Below are 12,573 nucleotides of genomic sequence, written 5' to 3' on the forward strand. Positions count from 1 at the left end.
TTTGGAGACAGAGTGGCTGGAGAGCAGACAGGCAGAAAGTAACCTGGGGGTACTGGTGGATAGTAGGCTGAAGATGAGCCAGCAGTGTGCCCAGGTGGCCAAGTGCCAGTGGCATCCTGGCCTGTACCTTGAGTACCTTGAGTACTATGTCCAGTTCTTGACCCCTCAATTTGAGAAAGATGTTGAGGTGCTGGAATGTGTCCAGAGAAGGGTACCAAGGTTAGTGAGGGGGCTGGAGCACAGCCCTACGAGGAGAGGATGACGGAGCTGAGGTTATCCAGCCTGGAGAAGAGGAGGCTCAGGGGAGATCGCATTGCTGTCTACAACTACCTGAACGAAGGTTGTGTAGCCAGGTGGGAATTGGTCTCTTTTCCCACAGCAGTCAGTGACCAAACAAGAGGACACAGTCTCAAACTGCACATTAAGACGAAATTCTTCACAGAATGAGTGATTTAGCTTCGGAATGGGCTGCCTGGCAAGGTTGTGGAGTCACTGCTTCTGGAGGTGTTTAAAAGGAGACTGGATGAGGCACTTAGTGCCATGGTTTAGTTAATTAGAAAGGTTAGGTGATAAGCTGGACTCGATGATTCTAGAGGTCTTTTCCAACCTGGTTGAATTCTGTGATTCTGGCTGTGCTAACAAACTATCACTGAGCTTCCTGAGGGAGCTTGATTGATTTAGTCTGCTTCTTTAGGGAAAAAAATGTGGAAAATACTTCTAATTTGACCCATTTGTTAGGAACAAATTTGATAGCAGGCTCAAACACCAACATACAATATATGTATATACTATTAGTCTCTCAGTATTTCGTGTTTCTGAAAGTCTCTGTGCTGTTTTTGTTTTTAATAAAGCACAGTGCAGCTGCTTGCACCTAACAGTAAAGTTGGTGCATTTGAGTTCTTCCAGGGAGTTTAAAATCCAATGCACTGATAAAAATTTTGTGAGAAGTCAAGAAAGCAGTTTTAACTCCTACCCAGGAAGTCGTTCTGTTTAGTCTGGAAAAAAAAATAGTGTCCTAGATTTTGTGCAAAGGGCAGTCAGCAGAATGATTAACCTAGACAATCATGACTTGATTTGTCAGAAGCATTTAGTGAAGATCTTTCTCTTCATTTCACAGTCCTGACTACCACATGTGGATGTCTGAGACTTAAATAATTTTCATATCTAATATGATTGTAAAGCTAATACAATTATTAATGTTGATTCTGAATGAACACTGCCTTTGAGTTGATCTCATCCAGTTCTGGTAGGAAGTGTAAAATAATTAAGTAATTAGGTCATGGCTATTTAATATTAAAAATAAAATGGTGTAGTTTTAGTATACCCTGGTTTTATTTTCTTCAGTAATTGCACTAAAAGTCTATTTAAATTTGTAGTAGTAGTAAAAAAAAAAAAGGGGGAAATGTATTTTAATATGTTTTGATGACTTGTGTTAAAAGTTCCACTCTTGAAGTATTAATTCTTAGGTAGCAAGAGAGTTAGATTTTTATTCTAATCGTTGTCAGTCTTTGTAGGAAGCTGGGAAGTGAGTAGTAAATATTATTTTACCAAGCAGCAAATGGAAAGAAATTATTAGTCTTCAGTTCTTTTTAGTTGAATAGATTATAATTTCTTGATTAAAAAAAAGTACAACTAATGAATTCTCTCATGTGAGAAACCTGGTGATACTTCACCATTATGTCTGCACCTATTTTAAAATAGAACATATGAAATTTCTTTCTCTCCCCAGCAGTTTCAAACAGTTGTCAAATGAAGCTGAGTACATGACAATTAATGGGACAACAATGAAAAATCTGGAAATTTTACAGAATCAGGTAAGGACAAGTGTAGTTGGTTTTGGTAAATACTGAGATTTTCACAGCATTTCGGCCTACTTCTCCCAATGAAGTTAGCTAGGTTGGTTTGCAGATCTTACCCAGAGGGTTTACTCCCAGCAGGATTAATTTTTTTCATAGGCATGGCTATTAGAATGTGTTAGGACCTTTACTACAGATGGATTAAGAACTTTCCTAAAGTTTTCTTGAGCAACTGCAGTAAAGTAATATGGCTAGTGTGGCCTGTAGGACAAGGGAGGTTATTCTTCCCTTGTACTCAACTTTGGTCAGGCCACACCTTGAGTCCTGTGCCCAGTTCTGGGTCCCTCAGTTCAAGAGAGATGTTGAAGTGCTGGAAGGTGTCCAGAGATGGGCAACAAAGCTAGTGAGGGGCCTGGAACACAAACTCTATGAGGAGAGGCTGAGGGAGCTGGAGTTGTTTAGCTTGGAGAAGAGGAGGCTCAGGGGTGACCTCATTGCTGTCTACAACTACCTGAAGGGACATTGTAGCCAGATGGGGGGTGGCCACTTCTCCCAGGCAACCAGCAGTAGAACAAGGGGACACAGTCTCAAATTGTGCTGGGGAAAGTATAGGCTGGATGTTAGGAGGAAGTTCTTGCCAGAGAGAGTGATTTGCCATTGGAATGGGCTGCCCAGGGAGGTGGTGGAGTCACCATCCCTGGAGGTGTTCAAGAAAAGCCTGGATGAGGCACTTAGTGCCATGGTCTAGTTGAGTGGCTAGGGCTGGGTGCTGGGTTGGACTGGATGATCTTGGGAGGTCTCTTCCAGCCTGGTTGATTCTATGATTCTATGACTACAGTGAGGTTTTGGGTTTTTTTTTTTTCTTTTGGGTTACTGCACAAACCTTTGTGGGCAGACTTAATTTAACTTGTTTACTTTATTCTGGTCATGTTTCAAAAAGAAAACCATGCTTATGTATCCTGTGCCAGCTGGAGGTTGTTTATGCAGGGTGTTGCTGCTGAACAAGAGTGGAAAATGAACATGCAGTTGCTATATCCTGAAACCCGAACAGAATGTTGAAGAGGCATAACGAAGATCCTTTCATTACTTCATTGACTGTTCAGTTAAAAATAATGATGTCATTATTATTATTTTAGACTGATATGAAAACAAAAGGAAGTTTGCTCTGGGTCTTGGATCATACTAAAACTTCCTTTGGACGTCGAAGATTGAAGAAATGGGTAACCCAGCCTCTCATGAAATCCAGGTGAGGTAGCTCTTTATCTTGGGCTAAGTCTGTGTTTTATAATTATTGTATGATGTATGCCAAATATATTTATTTTTCCTGAAGGCCTGAGATCCATAGTAGAGGTGACAGAGGAAATTATGTGAGAAAGATGTATATGTTATATGTTTATATATGCTCAAAAGAGTTAAACTGCTCTGTTTGGTCTCAGAACATCTAAGTAGTTCAGGCTAGTTAGCTTGAAACAGATCAAAAATTCCTGTGCAGGAACCAGATTGGGTACTATTCTAATTCATCATCCTTTTTTAGACAATGAGTAAGGATTACCTGCTATTGGAGGAAGTTTTATTCCTAAGCTTGCCAATTAATCATAGAATCCTAGATAATGTTTGATGTCTTTCTTGTTTCACATGACTTTGCATTCTTAATGCATTTAATTTGTTCTGAAGTAGCTGTGGATGTTTGTTTTATCCCTGTGTACAGTGTATAGCATATGAAAGTATTTATTGTTATTAGTTTTGAAATGGGATGATTATTTAGTCACTTGAGCTATGCTTTTTTAATTAATGCTTTAGAAATGCTTTATTTTGTAACACCACCATGCTTATTTTTACTTGTCTCTATATCAAAATGGACTCCATCTTTTTATTTTTATCTTTTCAGGCATTTTATATCTGAATATGATGCAATAATTGTCAGTATTGAGTCCATGTAGTGGTTTTTGCCTACACCTTAATGTTTTGAATCTATTTCTTTGAATGTACGTTCCTGAAGCATTGGCAATGTAGAGTTTACTCAATCATCACTTTGTTTACTTCAGCTCTTTAGAGCAAATACTTTTAGTTTTATTATCTAAACTAATTTTTTCCCTCTGGTTCTGTAAATATATTAAACAGTATTTTTTTTAATTAATATTGCAGTATGCCAATGTTAATTTGGAATATTAGAAACTTTTTTAATTTGTAGAGGCCATACTGGTTAGACTGTTTCACATTACAATTTCTAGCAAGGATTTAATAATTTAATTTTGTTGAAAATAGTTTTATTCATTCTGATGATGGCTTTAATACATGTCTGTCTTTAAAAAAAGGGATTTGATATAACTATCCTAAATAGTATCAGACTTCGTAGAAGTTGATTATATTTCTGATGTTTACCTTAAAAGCATATAGGTGGAATTTCTGGGCTGCTTTATGGAAATAAATTGAAATAAATCAGTTTATTTCCTTTCCTGTTCTTGAAGCATCTTACACCTTTCTGAGAATTGTTTGTGAAGCTGTCAGCGGGGGGAGCCAGAACACAGGTTCTGGTCTGCTGTATGGCAGCTCAGAGAATGGGGACCTGAGAAGTGCCTCTAACCATCTCACTTCCAAATGCTTGCATATGTGTTGCAGAAGGTGAAATGTCATTCAACAGTAAAACAGAGTTCTTACCCAGACACAGAGGCAGGGAAATTGCTTGCCTGAGGACTTCAGACCTCCTTTCTTAACCAGTGATTTGAGTTTAGTGTTCTCCCTGATCTCAGTGCAATGCCAGCTTTACAAGTTTGCAGTTTTGGTTTCTTTGCTTTCTGCTCTGCTCTTTCCTACTTCTACAGAGTGAAACTTAACTTTTTAAACCTCCTTTCTCAGGATGTTCCATGGTGGGAGGTGATAGTGACTCTCAGTTGAAGCTATAAAAGCTATTTTATTTCTTTGTGTTTCTCCCATATTGACTCTTAAAGTTGTAGTTCCATGTACTTACTACTGCTGAACATCTGATGCACTTTTTCCAGTAGTGCGCATAAATGCACTTAGAGAACATTCTGTAATTGTAATTCACCTGTGCCTTCTGGAGTGACATTTTCAGAGGAAGTAAGGTTTCTGTACTGCATCTTTTCCAGTCAGTGGGTAGGTGCTTTTACCTTGGTGTGTCAAAAAGTGAGATGGTGTAATTATGCCTTATAGTTGAAAATTACTTGGGATGATGACTAAATTTCCAGGAGAGAAATCATATACGAGGTTGAATAGAGGAAGAATGTGTACACAGAGCTCATTTGGGGAAACTTGAAGATAACTATTAGATCACAGAATCATAGAATCAACCAGGTTGGAAGAGACCTCCAAGATCATCCAGGCCAACCTAGCACCCAGCCCTGTCCAGTCAGCTAGACCATGGCACTAAGTGCCTCATCCAGGCTTTTCTTGAACACCTCCAGGGACAGTGCCTCCACCACCTCCCTGGGCAGCCCATTCCAATGCCAATCACTCTCTCTGGCAAGAACTTCCTCCTAACATCCAGCCTATACCTACCCCCGCACAACTTGAGACTGTGTCTGCTTGTTGTATTGCTGGTTGCCTGGGAGAAGAGGCCACCCCCCACCTGGCTACATGTCCCTTCAGGTAGTTGTAGACAGCAATGAGGTCACCCCTGAGCCTCCTCTTCTCCAGGCTAAACAGGCCCAGCTCCCTCAGCCTCTCCTCACAGGGTTTGTGTTCCAGGCCCTTCACCAGCTTTTTTGCCCTTCTCTGGACACGTTCCAGCACCTCAACGTCATTGGTGATGCAGTACATTTAGAGACTTAAAAGAAGAGGTTTTAAGCATTAGGCCTGTGTGGTATCAGAAGAAAAGGAGGCTTAACTAAGGGAGTTGTACGTACTCACATAAGTATACAGAGATGATGAGGTAATGTGTAGGTCATGGAGGAATGAGTTTTTGAGGAAGAAATAGGAAAAATTATTTGGTTTTGTAAGAGTTGCATCTTTATTTTTTTGGGTTAAGGAACTCTTAGCTCACCTTGCCTACTTGCCTACTTGCTCAGCTTTTATAAGAGGAGCGGAGAGGAAAGGAAATAGAAAGATGAGTTGCTTGGAACATTTAAACTGAATGAAATCTGCTGTTTCCTTGTCAGGCAGTGGAGTTTCAGCAGGAAAAGAAGTAGAACTGTAATATATCCCACTCAACATCAAAAGAGCTGAGGACAAGTCTCAGGATGTAGTGTTGTAACATGGTGTGATCCTTGTGGGTTTTGTACAAGTGCAGCATTTAAAAATAAATTCTTTCTTAATGCAAAATTAATCTTGCAGCCTTTGAAGTTGATGTGAAACAGTCACTGTATTTTCAATAGCCACAGGAAGGGCAGAAAGATAAGCTTAACATAGGCCTGGTTAGGCAAACTCAGATCTACAGGGAAGTTGCTGCCCTGCACATGGATGATCTGAAGCCTAACCTCTGCAAAGTGTGTCTTATACCCATGGTTACTCCCTACCATCCTCGTCTTTGCATCTTCCATTCTTGTTCCTGCACTGAACAAGAACTGTGTCCTTCTCCTCACTGAGTATTAATTTGTGTCTGTGCCTTGCTCAGCTGTTGCTTCTAGTGTTGTTGTAGGGATTTTTTTTGGAGACTGAACAAACACCTTCCTTGACCTCATCAAGGTTGGCTGGAATTGAACAACAATTTTTAAACTGCAAAAGGCGGATAAGCTGCACAATTATATAGACATTTATTATTTCTGTACTAGATTAGGCTGTAAAGCCATTAAAGCTTGTAACTAGGTGCTTACAGTAGAAACTGAGTTAAGTGATAGATATATCATACGAGCAATCTATGGTCACTATAGGGGAATATTTGTGAAACTCCATTTCAGTGCAGAGAACTCTGTGGCCCATGTGCATAGAGGGCATTGTGTAAGAGACATTGTTTATGCCCCCCGCAGTTTATTCCTGGAGAAAGGGGGTATCTTTTAAATGTCAGTGGGTGGATATGATGAAGTATCATTTCTAGTAGTGCAGCCAGGGAGAGGATAGAGACTTTGCTATCTAAATGGAGGTAACCTGGAAAATGTTCACTTCTGTTGCAAAATTGTTTAGTTTATAAGTTAGAAGAGTATCTAGTGGAAAATTTTAAAAGCTTAGGTTGTAGTGGTTGCATAACTTAATGTAATAAAATGTTTGGGGGCTGCGTGTCATGAACATCTACTGGTTTTTGATGCTGTTCATAATTTGAAATAGCTTAAACGGCCACAAGTACCTAAATATCTTTAGTATTGTGTTGACTGTCTTAAGATTTTTTTAATATATGATGTGCAGAAGGTAATGTCATGAGATTTAGTAAAAAAAAATTGTGGAGAGCAGAATGCCCTCAATGGAAAGTTCTGAAGCTATGCAATTTCCAGCATAGCAAGCTTGCTTAAGGCCTTGGGGTGAGTAGGCTTTGAGCTTGTCAACGCCTGTTGAAAGAGAAAAAAAAACAGAGCCAACCAACAGAAAAACCCAAAACCAACAAATGAACAAAAAACATCTCTTCTCCCACGCACACAACTTCACATTTGTAATTTGGAGTGCATGTGTCAGTTCTGGTGTACTGCAAGCAGCACGTTGTTTAGTCTGCTGGAGTACATACAAAGCAGAAAATTAAATCCTCCAGTATAACATAGAGTGCCACAGAAGGAGTTATAATCTGAAGTTTCATCAATGTCTTGGGCCTCTGCTGTAACAGAGAACTTGCAAGAAAAAAATGCACAGTGCACATCTCACATGGAAGCTCAAGGTCCCTCTCCTCACTTTATGAAGGCTCTGAGCCTGTGGCAAGACATAGCCAGCACATGGATCCAGGCTTTCTCACTACTCCCAGTGCTATCTCTGCTGCTATTTCTGATGTCAGAGTGGTGGAGAAATGCTGAGGACAAACCATTAGTAGAAGTTCAGAAGCATAGAGTTAATTAGCTAAAAAGTATTTGATGTGTCAAACCATGATGATTAAACCTCTTTTGGGTGCTGCAAGGGTTACCATGAGATTAAACGCTGAAAGTCTTATTAGGATGAGCTTGCCTTTTTGGCCCCAGATTCACCCCAACCTATTGATGTATTTCAACATTGTTATGCTATGGTTCACATTTTTGCCTCCAAGGCATACTGTTTGGCAGAAATGAGTATGGGACAGCAGTGGTTGGAACACTATACTTCCTTGCTTGCATCTGTTTGTAGTCAGTTTATACCAACTTGATCTTTTTCTAGTTAAATCGGATATTTAAATCTCATGGAAGGAGAGAAGTTTTATGTTTGGAGAGTTGCCAAAAACATTGTAACCTTTGCTTTGCTGTCTGAAAAATGAAAATTTTTTATTACCCATTACAAATATGATTTCCACCTTTAATCTTTTTTCTTTCTGAGAGCCTGGTAGCCTTTGCCGCTCATTTGTTCTAGTTCTGGATTTGAGGATGCTTTTACTGAAGCCTTGTAGATTATTACTATTATGAATATACCTCAAGAGCATTACTACAATGCCTGTAGTTTTAACAGTGTCAGAACTGTAGGCAGTTCCTTAATCTGCCACTAAAGAAGAGAAAGTGTATAATTTAGTATTACTAATGCATTGTGACTTTTGTTTTGAGGATGTGTTCTGTAGAACTGGGAAGAGGACGGTCCCTTTATAGTGATGCTGACAACAACAAGTCTTTCCTAACATAAAAATAGCATATTCTAAGTCATGTAACTTAGAATGTATTGAGCACTGTTTTATTTATACTTCTATACACAAAGTACAGACCTAAAGGAAAGTGTTTCAAGTTTGACTTTTGCTAGTTCCCGTAACTGAGATACTTGGGCAGTAAAATAAACTACCTGAAGGTCTTTAACTCTGATTTAAGAAGGGTAGAAAGGAGGATCCAGCAAACTATCATAGAAAGATCATCTGGTCCAGGCCTGCAGCCAGAGAAGGATCACCTAGAGCAGATCACACTGGAACACTTTCAGGTAGTGCTTGAATATCTCCCAGAAAGGGAGACTCCACAGCCACCCTGGGCAGCCTGTTGCAGTGCTCTGTCACCCTCAACCTACTAACTATACATCTTCCAATACACCCCAGAAAGGCATTGTCCCTCCTGGCCACAAGGGCATGCTGCTGGCTCATGGCCATCCTTCCATCCACCAGGACTCCCAAGTCCTTCTCCCCTTCACTACTTTCCAGCAGGTCAGTCCCCAACCTATACTGATACATGGGATTGTACTTTCCCAGGTGCATAACTCTACATTTGCCCCTGTTGAACTTAATTACATTTCTCCCTGCCCAGCTCTCCAGCCTGTCTAAATCTCTCTGAATGGCAGCACAACTCTCTGGTGTGTCGTGTCAGCTGCTCCACCCACCTTGGTGTTGTCCACAAACTTGCTGACAGTGCACTCCATGCCCAGAGAGCATGGGCAGAGCCCAGAGAGTGGTGGTGAATGGTGCCACATCCAGTTGGCAGCCAGTCACTAGTGATGTTCCCCAAAGATCATTGCTGGGCCCAGGCCTGTTCACTATCTTTATTGATGATCTGGACGAGGGGATTGAGTCCAGCATCAGTAAGTTTGCAGATGACACCAAGCTGGGAGCAGGTGTTGATCTGTTGGAAGGTAGGAGAGCCCTGCAGAGGGACCTGGACAGGCTGGCTGGGTGGGCAGAGGCCAACGGGATGAGATTTAACAAGGCCAAGTGCAGGATTCTGCACTTTGGCCACAGTAACCCCAAGCAGCATTACAGGCTGGGGACTGAGTGGCTGGAGAGCAGCCAGGAGGAAGGGGACCTGGGGGTACTGATAGATAGTAAGCTGAAGATGAGCCAGCAGTGTGCCCAGGTGGCCAAGAAAGCCAATGGCATCCTGGCCTGTATCAGGAACAGTGTGGCCAGTAGGACAAGGGAGGTTATTCTTCCCCTGTACTCAGCACTGGTCAGGCCATACCTTGAGTCCTGTGTCCAGTTCTGGGCCCCTCAATTCAAGAGAGATGTTGAGGTGCTGGAACATGTCCAGAGAAGGGCAACAAAGCTGATGAGGGGCCTGGAACACAAACCCTGTGAGGAGAGGCTGAGGGAACTGGGGTTTAGCCTGGGGAAGAGGAGGCTCAGGGGTGACCTCATTGCTGTCTGCATCTACCTGAAGTGAGGTTGTAGCCAGGTGGGGGGTGGCCTCTTCTCCCAGGCAACCAGCAACAGAACAAGCAGACACAGTCTGGAGTTGTACCAAGGGAAGTATAGGCTGGATGTTAAGAGGAAGTTCTTGCCAGAGAGAGTGATTGGCATTGGAATGGGCTGCCCAGGGAGGTGGTGGAGGCACCATCCCTGGAGGTGTTCAAGAAAATCCTGGATGAGGCACTTAATGCCATGGTCTAGTTGATTGGGTAGGGCTGGGTTATAGGTTGGCCTGGATGATCTTGGGAGGTCTCTTCCAACATGGTTGATTCTATGATTCTCATCCAGGTCGTTCATGAATACATTGAATAATATTGGTCCCAATACCAACCCCTGGGGAACTCCGCTAGTTACAGGCTCCAGTTAGACCCTGTCTCGTTGACCACAACTCTCAGACTTCTTTCCTTTAACCAGTTCTCAATGCACCTCACTACTCTACCACCTAGACCACACCTTCTCAGTTTATCTATGAGAATGCTATGGGAGACAGTGTCACATGCTTTACTGAAATCAAGGTAAAGCACATCCACTGCAGTTCCATCATTTATCCACCTGGTTATGCCCTTGTAGAAGATTATCAGATTGGTCAAACATGACTTCCCCTTTGTAAGACCATGCTGACTGCTCCCAATGACCTTCTTATCTTGGTGTTGCTAAGGACAGCATTATCCACCTGTCAGTCTGACCTCAGTACCAGGCAAGGTCGTGGAACAGGTCATCTCAAATGCCATCATATATCATATAGGCTACAACCAGGGGATCAGGCCAAGTTAGCATGGATTTAGGATGGGCAGGTCCTGCCTCACCAACCTAATCTTCTATGAGAAGATAACCCAGCTACTGGACGAGGGAAAGGCTGTGGATGTTGTATTCTTAAACTTTCAAAAACCCTTTGATACTGTTCCCCACGCAATTCTTATCGACAAATTTGCTACTCATGGCTTGGATGAGCACTGTCTCCTGGATAAAGCACCAGCTGGACAGGAGGCTCAGAGAGTGGTGGTCAGTGAAGTTAAATCCAGTTGTTTGGTCACTAGTGGAGTTTTTTAGGGATCTGTGTTAGGACTACTTCTTTTTAACATCTTTTTTTGACAACCTTGATTTAGGCATAGAGAGTGCCATCAGTAAGTTTGCAGAAGACACCAAGTTAGGTGGCAGTGCTGACCTGAATGAGGGTAATGAGGCTCTTCAGAGGGACTTGGATAGGCTAGATCAATGGGCCAACGTTAATGGGATGAGTTTCAACGAGGCCAAATGCCAGGTCCTGCACTTGGGTCACAACAAACCCAAGCACTGCTACAGGCTTGAGGCAGTGTGGCTGGAGAGCTGCCTGGATGAAAGGAATCTGTGGATTGTAACAGACAGGCAGCTGAATATGAACCAGCAGTGTGCCCAGGTGGCCAGGAAGGCCAGTGGCATCCTGGCTTGTATTAAAAATGCTGTGTCCAGCAGCAGTAGGGAGGTGATTGCCCCCTTGTACTCAGCTACTCAGCTTTGGTGAGGCCACAGTTCGAGTATTATGTTCAATTTTGGACACAGCAATGCAAGAGAGATGTGGAGGTGCTGGAGTGGGTCCAGAGGAGGACAACAAAGCTGGTGAAGGGCCTAGAGAATAAACCTTACGAGGAGCAACTGGGGCTGAGGGGAGACCTCATAGCTGTCTACAACTACCTGAAGGGACATTGTGGGGAGGTTGGTGCTGGTCTCTTCTCACCCTCACAGAACGAGGGAGAATGGCCTCAAGCTGAGACTGGGCAGGTTTAGATTAGATATTAGGAAAAAGTTTTTACACAGAGAGAGTGATCAGGCACTGGAATTAGCTGCCCAGGGAGGTGGTTGAGTCACTGACCCTGGGTGTGTTTAAGAGTCATTTGGCTGTGGTGCTTAGGAATATGCTTTAAGGTGTATCTTGTAGACTAGGGTTATATGTTGGACTTGGGAATTGTGAGGGTCTTTTCCAACCTGGATGTTTCTGTGATTCCGTTGCTATTCAGTACTGTTATCAGCCACAGCCAGGTTAGAATCCTCTTTTGCTGCAGTGGTTTAGGAATAAAAGCCATCCATGCTACAGCAGAATTCCAAGGGCTAATTTTTTTTCCCCTGAGAATAAAAATTCTACAGCATCAGTGCCAATACAAAGTGCAGAAATTCAGGTTGCAGCGTATGCCTGAGGTCTCAAAATTGTAGTAAAGAAAAAGATTGCAACATCATCACAAGTATTCATTCATTTTTGCTAGCTATGTCTTGCTGCCATTGAGTGCTGCATCTAACTCCTTATAAATTTAGTAATCAGGCATTCATTCATGTTGCTGAAGTAGCTGATGGTTCCCTTTTTGGGCACACATAGCTAAAATACATTGTGTGTGAACATAAACAAAAGTCTTTGATTACCATTTGCATATTTTGGCGTTCTTTTAACAGATGTGAAGACAAAGTCTATAGTACTTGTATATTGCTGTTAAGTGTTTGTGATCCATTCAGCAATACTGTCGTGGCTGCTGTTCATGGGAACTGGACTTCTCTGGAGTATGTGGCAGTAGGAGTTTTGAGAGTAAATGACTCTTTCTCCTGCATATAGAAAAACAAGCTAATAGATCCAGAGGATTTTAGGTGTTTTGTAGGTTT

At 42.1% G+C, this 12,573-nt stretch overlaps 1 protein-coding gene across 1 annotated transcript in view; it reads left to right on the top strand.

Annotated features, from left to right (window-relative positions):
• The window catches only part of MSH3 (mutS homolog 3), a 140,996-nt gene that overhangs the window by 60,827 nt on the left and 67,596 nt on the right, over positions 1-12,573 (top strand). Inside the window, exons 11-12 of the mRNA XM_064176566.1 lie at positions 1,730-1,814; positions 2,933-3,042. Of these exons, the coding sequence (XP_064032636.1) occupies positions 1,730-1,814; positions 2,933-3,042 (195 nt within the window). The remainder of the gene's footprint in view (positions 1-1,729; positions 1,815-2,932; positions 3,043-12,573) is intronic.

The sequence above is a fragment of the Pogoniulus pusillus genome, chromosome Z (genome assembly GCF_015220805.1).
Source record: "Pogoniulus pusillus isolate bPogPus1 chromosome Z, bPogPus1.pri, whole genome shotgun sequence".
In the NCBI taxonomy this organism is placed as follows: Eukaryota; Metazoa; Chordata; class Aves; order Piciformes; family Lybiidae; genus Pogoniulus; species Pogoniulus pusillus.